This window comes from Borostomias antarcticus (genome assembly GCF_949987555.1).
Source record: "Borostomias antarcticus genome assembly, chromosome: 8".
Lineage (NCBI taxonomy): Eukaryota > Metazoa > Chordata > Actinopteri > Stomiiformes > Stomiidae > Borostomias > Borostomias antarcticus.
Genome location: NC_140241.1, coordinates 11415077 through 11430774, shown reverse-complemented (window position 1 = coordinate 11430774; position 15698 = coordinate 11415077). Strand labels below are relative to the sequence as shown.

The following is a 15698-nucleotide window of genomic DNA, read 5'->3' as shown; positions in this document are numbered from 1 at the left end:
TATTTCTTCATGGTGAGTCACATATTGGGTCAAGCTACACACATATTTACATTCCCATATACAAGGCAGTAAAATACACAGTAAAACTCTGTAACAAAATACAATTATTAAAAATATAAACACTATTATATGTATATTAAGCATTATACATATACTTCCAAATCTGTAGGCCAGCCCTACTTGTCTCACAACACTAATATATTAGCATATTCGAAATTCCTATCATGTGATTGTGTGTGGCATGCATGTCTAGTATCATAACCAGTAAGAGGTGTGGCCCTGAGAGCTTTCAGGGTTCCAGGATCTGGCCACCACGTCTTCCTGGCACCCTGCTTGTTATTATGGTGGCAGGAGAGTTTCAGTGCCTGTTAGCTGGCTCCTTGGCTTGGCTTGGCTTGGCTGATGGCCAGGGCAGATGCCAGCTCCCTTGACCTGGTGATAACATAAACATCAGAGAGGTCATGGTGTTAATGAGGGTGGGATGCCAACATCAGAGAGGTCATGGTGTTAATGAGGGTGGGATGCCAGTTTAATACATAATTTCAACTGCCACAGGATGGGAATTAAGTTGCTCAATGGGGTGTCTTTTATGCATGTTATGTTATTAAGGCTGAGCGAGCTACAGCGCAATACACATGACAATAAAACTGAACTTGGACCTGAATTTGAGTCAGTAGGGATTCAGTAGAGAAGTCAGAAAAATACAGTATTCTCAGGATACATTTTAGGAGCCAAACACGTTCGTACCATTGGCTCAAGCCACAGCTACAGGTATTGGTCTCTGGTCGTAAATCTCTGCACTCTTCATGGAGATATCAGGCCTCCGCTCCTCTAGGGGGAGCTCTATAACAGACACAGCATCCACGGAGGAGACGCTGCCACTCCTGGCGCTCTGATCCCTCTCTCTTGCCAGGGACGGCTTTCCCAGAACACTCTTAAGCTGTTCCCAGAAGAAGGCCTGCTGCTTGGCCTGCTGTGGCCACTCGATGTAGGTCTTGGTGTTGAGCATCTTCTTGAGCTTACAGTACTTGCTGGGTAGTGATTCTGGGTCGAGGGGCTCTATCACCACCAGGATGACGTCGCTGAAGGTCTTGCCGATGGCTCTCTGCTGGGCGAAGTAGAGCTCGTAATTGCACCACTCGCTGTCGACGAAGTGGCGTGAAAGCACGAAGATTACCTAGGGGATAGAAATAACATTCGGAAAGACATAATGACGTTATTAACCTATAACTTTGTGTGTGTGTGCGTGGGAGGGAGGGGTTGTTCTTCCTTGGTTGACATGTGAAATCATGTCCTGGAGTGCTCTTACCTTGCGGCTGCTTTCTATACTCTCAATGATGTTGTCGATGATCCACTTCCCTGGCATGAAGTCTCTCTCGTGGACACAGAGGCGGTATGGGGGCTTGCTGGTTTCCATGCAGGGCAGCAGATGGTCCCTCACCCAGTCGGCATCAGCATGGCTGTAGGAGATGAAGGCGTGGTAGGCAAAGACCTGTGATCCCCCCGTCCCTTCCTTATGAGCTCTGTATCTGGCTCTTATGATCTGATATATTGCTTTTGTGTACCAGGGAATGTCAAACACGTAGCATGTTAGCATCAACAGTAGGGCCACTGCAGCAGTGGTTGCCACAGAGATGATGATGACCAGCCTGATATCGCAGGCCACGCGTGCTGGGAGGTAATTTGCTATCACTGTATTGAGAAAAGCTTCGGGGTGGTAACACTTGTAGTTTTCAGGCCAGTCAGTGATGTTGACCTTCCCTTTTGACATGTTGTCTTCGATGAAGGTGTGGAGCTCGCAGGTGCAATGGTACGGGTTGTTCCCTGCCTTCAGTCCAGATAGTCGCGGCATTTCGTGAAAGGAAGCCATGCTGATGAGGCCAAAGGAGTTCCCATCTAGAGCCAAGTACTGCAGTGAGGGACTCCTCCAACCTGAGGGGATGAACTTAATCTTGTTGCCACTGAGGAGGAGTTCTTTAAGGTCGGCAGTTTTCTGGAAGTAATCCATGTCCAGCTGATCGAGGTCGCAGTACGAGAGGTCGAGGAAGCGCAGGGTGGTGGGCAGACACTGCAGGGCACCACTTTCAAACTTGTTGTGGTGAGCGATCAGCCGAGTGATGTTCGGTTTCCACACGCAGTCCTGGCTCTTCTCGGCAGAGCCTAGTTGGTTGTTGCTGACGTCTATGACCTCTAGCCGCCGGAACTCCTTGACTAGGGCGGAGATATCCTTCAGGCTGGTGAGGTGGTTGGTGTTTAAGTCAAAGGTATGAAGCGACGGCACAGCTCCCCTGTAGTCACATCGTTGGTTGAAAAGGGAGCTGTCGACGAGTCTGTTGTTGGAGGCGTCCATGAGCACCACGTCAGCCATCTCACGCCAGGAATCGCAAGGCACGGAATTGAAGTTGACGTTCTGTATGGAGAGCAGTTGGATTCTGTTGAGCCAGGTGAAACGCCAGTCAAATCGCAAGATGTCTGGGTTACTGATATGCCTGGAGATAGAGTTTGAGATGTTAAACATGCTGAATGCTGAACTACCACATCTTAGTTAACAAATAAACTACTAGAATTCATAGCACATTAATAAGACCAGCAAATTATAACATCAAATAAGGTTGCACCAGAAATATTTCCTTGGATCCTAGAATACATAATATTTCAGTGCATTCTATATAGCAAGTATATCCCTGCAGAGTTGACGGACTTACCAAAGATCTAGTCTATCGAGGACAAGGTTTGTCACACTAGACTCCAAGCCACTATCCACAAAGGTGGGTGAACGGGCAAAGTCAATGTATTGAAGTCTCAGCCTTTTTATTGTGGTTTCTTGAAGATTCACCAGAGCCATCCTCAAGAGGTTCTCATTAAATTTGCCCCGGTGAAAGATGAGCTGATCAATGTTGATATCCCGCAAGCCTCTGAAAATGTCTTTATCTCCCATGTAATACATGAATTCGAAGAGATTCCGGAATTGGATGGTGGAAAACGTCTTGTTGGCCAAGTCTCGCAGCATCATTGGCAGAGCGTTTGGTCTTTGATCTATAGCCATGTCAAAACCCATCTGCTCCGTCTGGATGACCTCCAAACTGCCAGGTTCATAGTAACTGAGATTGGATGAAGTCTTGATCGCAAACTGCTTTAATTTTATGTTCTCCAAGGGCTGGAAGTCCCCTTTCTTTAAACCCTGGACAAGCGGACCACCCATGGAGAGGGTCTGGAGTTGGACCAATCTGGAGAAGCTGCCAACCAAGGTAGCCCTTTGATAAAGGTTATTAGACATGTAGAGTTGTTTTAGATGAGAGAGAGTTTGCAGGGCTCTAGCAGGGATTTCACTCAGGGAATTGTTGAAGATGTTAAGGTGCTCCAGGAGGGGGTTGGACTTAAAAGCATCGTCATCAATGAGAGAAATGTTGTTGAACTGCAGCATAAGCGTGCGAAGGTTCGGGATGTGGGAGAAGTCATTGATGTGGACTGCCTGAAGTTCGTTGGAGGAGAGGTCGACATGAACGAGTGTGGAAGGGAGGTGCTTCGATGGAACCTGATCCAGTCGCCTGCCGACGCAGTTGGCTGAGCGACCAGAGTGGGAGATGAGACAGGGGCCTCTCTCTTCATCTGAACTGGGGGTCGCTGATGCCGACGGCGTTGTAGATGTGAGTAGACTGAGAAGTAGAGGACTGCACCACACAACACTCAGCAGCTTCATTCTGCCTCTGTAAAAACATGAAGTGTATAATTAATCCAATGTTGCAAACAATTTGGCACAAAAGACTATTATCAAACTGCTTCCCTCCTTACACCAACATTTCTCAATTTACAAAGGGGAGGACTGTGTGAAGAGGAAGACATTTCAGCGTTAAGGAGTATTTTTGAGAAAGCTGGTATTACAGAATAGCCACACGTTTCTGTTCCAAAGCCAAAAGCAGAACTTTGTAAATGATGGCAGTCTTTTGCCAGCAGTGAGAACGCTGTGTACCAGCAGCAAATTAATTGTGTTTTGCTTCCACCCTTACTTGCCTCTTTGCTGGGATCGCCATGAAACTACTGCTTAGCCAGATGCACCACCGAAAAGGTTGTAATTTGATGGCACAGGTGTTCTGTATTTCAACTGAGGGATGAGTTTCGCCATAAGTTGCAACACAATTACCCAATCACTACTGGCAGTAAGAAGTGGTCCAGCAGTGCCAACTGAATTCTCCACATCTGAGGCTTAACAGTCCGGAGAAGGATCTCATGTTGACATGTTGTGGCCACTCCTGGCACACAGCTAGTCGAATTATTTGGTTTGACCACTCGGGAAGTGAAAACTTAAGTTCACCAAAGGAGAGCTAAGGAAAGGAAAATGATGTGCAATCCTGAGGGAGGCAGCATCAGCCTCAGATGTCAACTAAACAGATATTACAATGTCAGTAAAATCCAGATAATAATATTTACCCATTCACTTTGAATACATTAAACAGCCTCATATAAGACTGCTATGAACACCTCATAATCCAATATTGGCTTGGATAACATACATCTACACTATGTACTCAACTACTTTATCAGATTCTATGGCTATCGAGGAGTAATTTGAAAAAGTGTCCGTTGACCAGTCTGCTCTGGTAATCTGACTCAACAGAGGTTTTGTCATTTGTTTATTACTGATAGAGTGAAGTGTGAGAGTACGCACAACTCCTGGTTTTTCAATGAACAAATGAATAAAGAGGAGAACTGGCACTCATGAGATAGACAGTATAGTAATGGGCAAATGGACACATTTTGGCCTCATCATCATGCTGATGATGGCTTCAGGCCGAAATGTGTCAGTTTAAAGACTATACTGTCTATCTTGTGAGTGCCGGTTCTCTTCTTTATGTTTATTATGACTCAATCAGTGGCAATGGAATGGAATCTAAATGGGCCGACAGCTGCTGTCTGCCCAATCAGATTCAATCCAGACTATCTGAAACAACAACAACATAGCAACCGCTTCGCCGGAAACAATTATGATTGGTTTAATGAAATACAGTGCCCCCCCCCCCCCTATCCCCGAATGGTAATGAGTCCAGGCAGACCTTTCTCCAGTGCTGCACAGCTAAACGAGGTGTGGAGAAACAGTAGGTCTGTCTTAGCCTAGAGACCAGACATCCTCACAAAAAAGTTTTCGCAATGCTGGCTTCCAGGAAGTATGTCTTCCAGGCTAGGTCTGGCTATGCAAGACTAACTCTCTGTCTACTGTACTTCCTAGAAGACAATCAGAAACATTGCTATGCCATGCACTAGAAACTGACCTGATGTGAAAGACACCAGTGATTTCAACCTCATTTTCATTGAAAGAAATGAAAATGCTCAGTGTTCGATGGCTGGTAGTTCTTTTCTCTATTTTGTGTACAGAGCTATATCCTACTGTTACGGTACTTACCAGCTTACTGTAAGACTTGTCTTCCCTAGGGATGTGAGGTAGACTCCTAAAAGTGATCACAATCCTGTCTTATTTATACTATGAGTTCTGGAATTGCTGTCACGTGGACACTGTGTAACCACAGAGAACAAACAGGTGCTCGTCAGTAAACTTCCAGTATACCGTCCAGGAGTGAGCAGACCAGAGTAAATATTTATGTCTCACAGGCAGCTTCCTAGTATCTTTATGACAGAATTAGCTGAACTCGTATGTCAGCTAATCTGATAATCTTCCACCGTACAGGATGTGGTTTACTGCATATGGGGCTGGTTCATTATTTTACAGGCTTATCAGTTATCTATCTATCAGCCAACACTGGCAGCTGCTTCTGTAAATTGAAAAAGATAACAGAAGTATGAATAACAATGCCTCAGTAAAACACCTCATGTTACTCTTTCTAGCACAATGGAATTAAATATACTGCAGGAATCACGTACAAACTGGAACTGGAACAGTACAGTAGTACTGCATCATTGTCACTTTTCTTCACTAGTCTTAATATTAAACAATCACTGAAATGTAGGCTTTTGCAGTTTAGGTAACTATTTCACATTAACGTTTAGACAGAAATCTAGGAGAACATCCTACCTTGTACTAGAAGAACTGCCTTGTATTGATTTCCCCCGGGAATCAATAAAGTATCTATCCAACGTTTGGAAAAGCTGCCACACAGGAATGTCACCTCATTTGACAAGATGTGTCCCATCAAACAAGAGCTCTATCCCCTTCTGTCTTACATTCTATTGTCCGGAGTTGGAAGTCATGAACCCTGAGTTACTCTTTAACTACTGTAGCTGAACATCTGAATCTCTAATATTGGAAATAGAGAATATGTGGGTCGCAAAATTCACTCTTGACATGCAGTAGCCTACCAATAAATTGCAATATTTCAGTTTTTCCACAATCAAGAACAAGAAAATGTCCGAGGTAATTTATGGGGATAATTGGTAGTTAAAGTCTTATTGATCTCAATATCCTCTCATCTTTTCAGTCATACCTCTTAATAATAGATAATAAATGCATTTTGTGCCTGAAAATATAACCAAAGCCGAAGTTCCCATGTATGTTTTTTTGTTATCCTAGTGTATCTGTTGGAGTAAGAAAAGAAAGTATGTTAGGAATGTTGTGTACTGTACTGTCTGTCTCACATGGCTGAGCTCAAACGTGTGGAGCACTTCCTTGTACTGAGGCATGTCTGTGACCACTTACTGTAATGCTTAAACCTTTCTACCTCCGCCCCAGCACCAACACAGGGCGAGAGGTCATGTTTTTGTTAACTCAGTGGAGGGATGTAGCGTGGGCCATCTTAGAACCCATTCAATTTTGGAGTGGATCCAAATCACGGGGCGGGTCCACGGGCTGCACAAACCAGTTCAGCCATTCACCTAAATTCATTTCTTGGACTTCACTGTCAATGGGGGGGAACTGAAATGGCCATATCTTGACATGCAAAGGTCACAGAGACACAGGGTTTGGACTGGCATAAAGCTCTCGACCTCACTAATGCAGCAATACCAAACATGTCCTGCTTGTATGCACGTGTGCACGCACAGAGCCACAACATGCATTCATGGGCGGAGTTCTGTGCTCTCAGAGCACCAGTTCTAGTTCAAGACATGTTTTACACCTTTCTGAATGACTCTAAATGCTGGCAAACAGCATCACAGCAATAGTTAAATCAACCTATAGAATCTAAATATACTCTAAATGGAGTTAAACTCTATAACTGCTAAGTGTTTGTGTTTGAAAAATGAACTCACTGACATGGTCAGTCCGCGTCATTTGGGTTTACATTAGACATCCTTTAACAGCTTGCGTTGACCCATAAAACCTATAGGCCTATCTGATGTTCATTCCAAATCTATTGCACACAATTACCCATCTGATAGACATGCCATAATATACAACTGTTTTCTCAGTAAACATTTCCCCATACAACTACGACATAATGACGGAAATCCATGTACTTGTATCTAGACAACTGGGAGTTAGCCAACACTTCATGTGACGAGGAAGACAGTCTGTGTTCTATGGACAATGACCTATATGTTATTGCAGCTGGGGGAAACCCAACGCCCTGCACGTGAGGAGGGAAACGCTGTTTTGTTCTCTGGACTCCCTCAGTCAAGCCCCATGACCCCCATGTTTAATGTGAAAGGAAATCACTTGAGAACTCACCGACTGTGTGAAGGACCCAGGCGCAGGACTCCCAGAAACCCTCAAACCCTACAGGGGGGAAGGTCAGGTCAAATCAGAACAGGTTTATTTGTCACATACTACATCATAGAACGAATGTTCTTCCGTTCCGAAGAGGAAAACAGAAAATCTGTTGTAGGGAGCAGCAAACTAAAGAAACCGACAGAAAGATCCGTCTGTCTCCTCCTCTGCTGGGGCTGGCCTCCTGTGTTTGGGTGCTACCTCTGGTGCCTGGGACTACACTGGAACTAGTCTGGGACTAGTCTGGGACTAGGCTGGGACTATGCCGGTATTATGCTGGGAGTAGTCTGGAACTACGCTGGGACCACGCCCCCTGACCTTACTGAGTACATCACTGTGCATGCAGCTGCATAAAGTGACTCTCCGCTACCTGCCATGCTTGTGTATTTTACAGATGGTCCGATCGATATCACTATAGTTACAAAAAAAATCAATAATCAGGACGCAGGTACTGTAGGCCAGTGTAGCACTGTTCCTTGTCTTAGGGGGTTAAAGTCTAATCACACTAATTCACCAGGACCTGCTTTTGTTAATCCCCCGGGTTAAGAGTAATAATAAGAGTAATAATCCTGGGTGTAAGAATACTGTGTAAGAAGACATTTTGATTTGACTGCTGACAGGTGTGTTTTTTCCTCTTTTTTAGGAATTGTTTCTGATTAAAGAAAGATTCATCATCTGTCAAAACAGGAGTGCATCATAACCAATGTAATTATATAAATCACTTTGACTTTGCTGACATGGCTTGCTGGACGATTTCTCTAAGAAAAACCAAATGTCATAACTCACCCGATGTCTGTGATGATTTTATTACTCTTCTTTTTACTCTTCCTTTGACTTTCCTCTGTCATGACGGTGACTGATGAGCGCTAAAAGAGGTCCAGATCCACTCTAACCTCATGTTCCTCTTGTCTGTGTGTGTGTGTGTGTGTGTGTGTGTGTATCCACCCAGGCATGCGTCATACTGTTTTAGGATGGACTCATACAGTAAACATTTGGTGATGAACCAAGCCTGTGGCATTGTCTGTGCAAGGCTGTAGTTGGCAAGCGTCTGCAAGCAAAAATGTGCAGAGAAAGAATGACTTAGCAAAAATAATGACACAAGGCCTTCTTTCAACCTACTAATGCTGTTGACTGACAGTGGGCTTTCTAGAAGACTTGACATACACGTTTTCAAATGTGGTTCACCTGTTGACGAAAAGTCCTCCCTACCAGAGCTATGAATCAAGCACGTTTTATAGATGATTCATCTTTAGTCGTGACCTGATGTGTTACTCAACATCAGAAGTGCATCTTAACCAGAAGATGGTGCTGCTTTTTAGGCCTGTATGCCATAGTTGAAAATACAGTATCAACCGTTTTGTGTTTCTCAAACATACAACCATTCACTGTGTGGTGCTCAAGTGTGATGGATTCAACCTTCTTCTTTATCACATTTGGTCATAAACCAGGATATTGTATTGATGTTGTATTATTAATCTGGATATTGTATTGATGTTGTTTTATTAACCAGGATATTGTATTGATGGGCTTTCAATGATTTTGCATTTCCTTTTTGGTAAACTCTTTCCTGGTGAATCTTCTACACCCTGTCCTTCCATCTCGCTGTCTCTGTCTCTATCTTACAGACACAACAGCCTCAGAGTTACCTATGCTTCTTCTTATTTTTTATTTTATTTTCATGCCGGAGGCATTATGGTTTCAGGTTGTCCGTCCGTCCGTCCGTCCGTCCCATGGATGTATTAATAGAACTGGATAGGGTCACTCCATTCACTGACTGCTCGAAAAAGTGAAGCCCTATAGGACCGCGCCATCTTTGATCTTTGAAAAAAACGCGTCATTGGTACCTTTGACATGCGCAGTCAAAGTTATTAATGATGCGTTCTTGTAGTCCATGAACAGATGTGAAATGCAAACACGCGTTCATGGCTCTCCCCGCTCTGAGTTAGCAATGAAAATCGACTTGCTTATTAATCTACTTTCGTCAAATATATCCGTTGGAAAACATATTTTTTATCCAGGCATCTTATACAGTATAATTGTGACTGAACATGTTTTGTTTGCTAGTAGGTGGTATTCATTCTGTTCACAACATTGCGAAGGGCAGCCAGGCGAAATAGCTTCAGGGGACCTGGTCCCAGGCGAGTTGAACAGCTGTCCACCCAGAGACAGGATCTCTCGTTGCCATTAGATTGTGGGGGTCAAAGGTCAAGGGTCACTGTGACCTCACAAAAGGCGTTTTTGGCCTAGTGAACACGATATCTCAGGAATGGCTTGACAGAATCTGTTCATATTTGGCCAAGATGTCCAGTTGGACTGAATGATGAAGTGATTCGATTTTGGTGGTCAAAGGTCAAAGTTCAAGGTCACTGTGACCTCACAAAATTTGTTTTTGGCCTGATGAACACAATAGCTGAATCCCAAATCGCGCACTTAGGCGAAAGTGCAGAGCACTCGCGGCCTTGTGGCCTTACATGCGCGTTCCCGCTAAGTCCACTAGGGCTCAGGGTAGTCCCAAAACGTTATTGCTAGGTCCACAAGTGCACCACTGCCGCCATTTTGCGCACTTTAACCGCACTTACCGAAAGTCCGCAATTTCGCGGACTTAGGAGCAGAAAATACCCACAGCGTCTCATGTGACACAGTGCTTGAGTGCATCCGAGTCATGATCCGAGTGCATCACACATAAATGATGGCATTTGCAGATAACACAACATTTATCTTGAAATCCACATGCTGCAAACATATCCCACCCAACATAATTTTTTAATTATTATTAAATTAAAACAGACGTCAATCGGTCAATTTGCAGAGCCGAGCGGAGAGCTGAGGGGAGCGTCAGAGCAGCCTCTGCGTCGGAGGGACGCGGCAGCCAATGAAAACGAAGTGGGAGGGGCATTGAGTGAAACTGGCTTGGCACGCCGCTGGAAGTGCTGTCCCATTTAATTCACGGCCCTGCACCATCTGGCCCTTCCAGCTGACGTAAATTAAGTGCTCAGGCCTCAGGCCGCAAGTGCGAGGGGCCGCAAGGGTGGTTTGCGCACTCAGATTGGGATTCAGCTAATATCTCAAGAAAGGCTTAACAGAATGTGTTCATATTTGGGTGAAATGTCCAGTTAGACTCAAGGATTAACTGATTATATTGTAGGGGTCAAAGGTCAAGGGTCACTGAGGTGTTTTTGGCCTGCTTCACATGATATTTCAAGAACGGCTTGACAGAATTTGTACATATTTGGCCAAAATGTCCAGTTGGACTTAATTAGATTAATTGGATTAGATTGTGGTATTCAAAGGTCAAGGTCACCATGACATCAAAAAGGCACTTTTGAATGCTAACACTAGCTAATGCTAGCTAACGCTAATGCTAGCTAGCTAATGCTAATTCTAACACTAATTAGCGTTAACATTAGAGCTAGCATTAGCTAGCGTTAGATTTAGCTACTATTGTTAGCATTATCACTAGCTAGTGTTACAGCTAGAATACCAGCAAGCTAGTGTACACAAGCACCATCAACACAGGGGCCAGACGTGGACACAGCATTCAGGCTTATTTACAAAATTGGTCCCAGTAGTGGAGCGGTTAGCATAATGCGCTTGAGTGCTCATGGTCATGAGTTCGAATCACGCTGGAGGCTGGATAATTACAACATAATTTCGACCCATTCAAATAAAGTGTTACCAAAATTCCTTAATCCTTTACTTGGCTATTTTTTACCACGGCATAGCGGCTGGTAAAGTTAAAGGAATAGTAAAGGGAAAATGCATGTTTAGCCCTGTTTTAGGGTTACTTGTGATCATATACAATGATTCAGATCAAAACGTTGACAAAACTAGCATTTTCATGAAAGTTGATAACTGCTCTACCACCGTATTGGTCATACAATGGATGTGGATGGGCATCTTGAAAAATCATTCAAAAACATGTTAAACCCTCGATTTCAAAGACAAGAAGCTCACCGAGGGTGTAATTGGTGTCCATTGGTGCCGCAAAGTATGAATCCTGTAGGGTTTTATTGATAATTTTATGAAATCCATTGACTTGTATTGACACGACCGTTGTAGATGTGTAGATCAATCCGCAGAGGTGTTCACGTTCACGTGCATCACGTTTGCGGAAGACCCCTTTGGGAGATTTCTTTGAGAATAGCCTTGGCTTATAACATTTGTCCTCAAAATGCAAAGCGCACACACGGTGATCTAAGACCCAAAGAATATCCACGGGTGTGTATACGTCCAAGTAAAGAGATTCTAGCCACAACTTCAATCTTGCGGGATCGTTGTAGGGAAGTCTATGACAAGTTACAGATGAACGGATTTTGTCACAATTGGCAACGGCACAATAGCGTGTCATTGTAGAGATCCCAAACAAATGCTTTCCACAAGCCTGTCTTGTTCTTGCGGCTAGCTTTTCCAAATAAGGAAGCTACGGACGTCGCCTACCCGAGATCAAGGCATTGCGCAATATTGGAATCAGTTAAAGCGGAAGTTTACACACGTATGTGCTGCGACTAAATAGTTCGATGCTAAATATTTTTTTAAAAGCCTTTCCAGATGAACTAGAATCTTACTTTATGGCGAATTATATGCCAGAATGCCAACTAACACCTAGGTGAGTTTCTTGTCTTTGAAATCAAGAGTTTAACATGTTTTTGAATGATTTTTCAAGATGCCCATCCACATCCATTGTATGACCAAAACGGTGGTAGAGCAATTATCAACTTTCTCGAAAATGCTAGCTTTGTCAACGTTTTGATCTGAATCATTGTATATGATCACAAGTAACCCTAAAACAGGGCTAAACATGCATTTTCCCTTTACTATTCCTTTAAGGTCAGTCACTCAGTCAGTCACTCATTTACAGTACGTGGGGACGCTGTGGTCTCTAATGTGCTTGGCCCTTGTTAGTCTAGTTCACTTATTTTCAAAGTTTCAATTTTATGTTCAAATAACAGCAAGGCTTTTACTTATGTTCAAAGTTTGATGTTCAAACCTACTTAACAGCAAGTGTTTAATAAAAACAATTACTCCACAGTTTTCCCTCCCTCACATCCTTTGCCTCTATCTCTCTGGTTGCATGTATCCATGTGCATCCCTCTCTCAAGACCAACTGAATGTTAACTGCAACTTGCATTGTTGGGCGGAGGCATTTAGCCACTATGTGTTTTTTCTAGTTTAATTTAGTTTCCTTTTGTGTTTTTGTCTGTCTGTGTTCTGTCTGTCTGTGTTTTTAATTATGCTTCTGTCCGTCTTAGCTAGGTCTCCCTTGAAAAAGCCATTCTCAATCTCAATGGGACTCACAGTTAATGTTGAATAAAATAAATAAATAAATCATTCTGTATTTGAATACTTTATTGGTTTTCATCTCAAATGAATCCAGTTCAGTGAAACAGATGGAGTTATCGATTAGTTACATGGATATGTACTGGACCTAATACAGATCTGTCTTTAAAAAGTACATGTTATGATGTGACATTAGAGCATGGTATCAGTATAAATTTCCTCTACAGTGCAATAGAGTTTGGCATTTTGATTTCAAAATAATATTTACTAGGACACTGACACTAAGCCCAAGAGCACAGAAGTCAACACAATATGATTCCCTCTACTCAAAGTTGATTACATTACATCTGACAGCAAGCGTTATTCAACAAATGTCTACTTGGACACGAGGAGATGGCCAGATGTTTGGTTTGTGTAGAATGAAAGCACAGTGTTACTATAGTATATATTAATAATCAACAACAATCATATTCTGGTTACATACTGGCTATGCTTACTGTGTCTCCAAATCAAAACAAGTCCTCCTGCCTGTGAAGACGGTCATCTAGTAAATTGCTGTCTGGCGTCATATGAGGAGGGAGTCGAGCCTTCATAGCATCGCCATTCCTTTGGAGATCCATAAAAGACGAAATACAATCAACTCTGCCCAGCAACCATTCGTTGGCCATCTTTAACAGCTCCACTGACACTTGGCTGTTAATCCTGTCAGTGAAAGACACAGCTCTGCTCTGCAGTGTGAACACTACCGGTTCAATCTCTTAATTAGTGTTGGCTGCTGCACAGGCCTTCCGCAGGATTCCTGTTCATAGCTTTCTAGCACAGATTCACTTATATTTGTTCCAAATACAATGACATATATAAACAACACTGAATACTGAACTGGTAAATGAGTAAAATAATGTGTGTGTGGGGAAGTGTAGTCTGAGTGTGTGTGTGTGTGAGAGAGAGAGAGAGAGAGAGAGAGAGAGAGAGAGAGAGAGAGAAAGAGAGGGAGAGAGAGAGAAAGAGGAAGAGAAAGAGCTAGAGGAGGATAAATTGAGAGAGAGAGAGACTTTGAGGCAGTGATTTGGCCAAACAAACCCAAACTGTGTGAGAGAAGCTGAATGCAGACTAATCTGGTCAAGGCAGAGTAATCTGGTCAAGGCAGAGTAATCTGGATGCTTACTTTTGTCACTATACAGTAGGTAGGCCGGGTCAGTGCAAGGCAGCAAGCAGCATCCTAACACCAGGAGACGACATTCAACAACCAACCCCAGAGAGAAAGGCTGCCTTAGTTTTATAACGTGCGAGGCAGTTCAACAACGACTGTTTTACCAATGAGAACAATGTAGGCTACGGTGCCAACCTATCATAGGGCGACCTCGGGCCTCACACGGTGGCTAACATGCTAACATGGCTAACAGGCCTACTTAGTCAAGACGTTCACAGTCACAGTGTTAGTGTATCTTCTGGGAAAATAGTGTTGTTTCTGCCTTCTCTATGGGACCTGCAGATGATGGTTCTGAGTACAGTCTGGATCGTGATGTTAGTGTGATTATGTCCTAACTACAAACTCGTAAGACTGTTGCATTCAACACCTAATCTATCAGTGCTTTAACAAGACAGGTTCATATTATTTGGCTCCCATAAGCACAGAAGCTTTTCATTCATATTTGAGCTCAGGGGATGATAGAATGAAGCCAAAGCTGGAACCAAGCGTTCCATTTTTCAAACGTGCCACCTAATTATTTGAATTATATTAATTTGATTTTTCATTTTAGTCCTTCTCTCCAGAGTATGGTTGATGGTGACATACTTCAGAATAAATAAAACCCATCAAGCCATTGTGTCACAGCATATACTGATACAAGTACAGTATGAAAATACCTCTTTTTAGTGCGATACACAGATTTGCCCTGGGAAGCAGGCTAGTTAAAGCAGTCAAAGCAGTTAAGTAACATCATTGTATATCTATGGTATAAAACCTTAAACCATCACAAATAACATTCATATTACATAGGCAGCAGTGGTCGGGAATCAGCATTTGCGTAGCATTAAAATACTCCACATACCGTACTGTACAGCTCCAATCACAAGATAGTTTTTCTAAACTACAAAATACAACTCAAACTACAGAACGTCTTCGCAACTCATTTTGGCCTTACTACCTCTGAACAATGACTGTAAGAACATATATTGAAAATGCTGTCTCATAATTTTGAGTACTGAATACAATTCAATAAAAAGAGGCAAAAACTGATTTGTCTGAGGAGGAATTGCTGATACACAGTGATGTTTGAGGATGAGCCCATAAGTCCCACTTCCTGTTAAAAATCGTATTGTTTCCCCCAACAACTAAGTAGGACTTTGCTCCACCAATCTTGCAAGGCCAAGTCCTCCAGATTCTGTCGTTTTTTGCTTCCACTGCAAATTGTGCTTTGGGTTATGTCCCAGACGTTAAGGCTTGGAATATATTAATACCTCTACAAGACATTTTTTAAATACTTGAATGGATTATTTAATATGTTTCAAATGGATGTTGTTGACGTCAGTATTCAAGCTTAAAATATTCACAAAGTTGCGCTGTCAAGTTCCAAAATAAATGTCAAAACTGTTAAGAGAATTTGCCTGGTAGAATATTTTACCCAGCCTAAGAGTTGGCAGAGTCAAGGTTCGCAAAGCACTTGGTATGGATTTAGATAAAAAGTAAGACACCATTTTCTAGTTGTTCTAGCCATAAGTAAAATGTTTTGATGTATTAAGTGAGCATGTTATTCATTTTGGAGTT

General features: G+C 42.9%; 1 protein-coding gene across 1 annotated transcript; it reads right to left on the bottom strand.

The window, feature by feature from the left end:
• Window positions 1-754: 754 nt before the first annotated feature.
• Window positions 755-3700, bottom strand: tlr18 (toll-like receptor 18; the record flags this gene model as incomplete). The annotated part of the gene is made up of 3 exons (XM_084442459.1): window positions 755-1177; window positions 1310-2489; window positions 2706-3700. 3 exons carry the CDS (start codon window positions 3698-3700, stop codon window positions 755-757), a joined length of 2598 nt encoding a protein of 865 aa, XP_084298585.1.
• Window positions 3701-15698: the final 11998 nt, after the last annotated feature.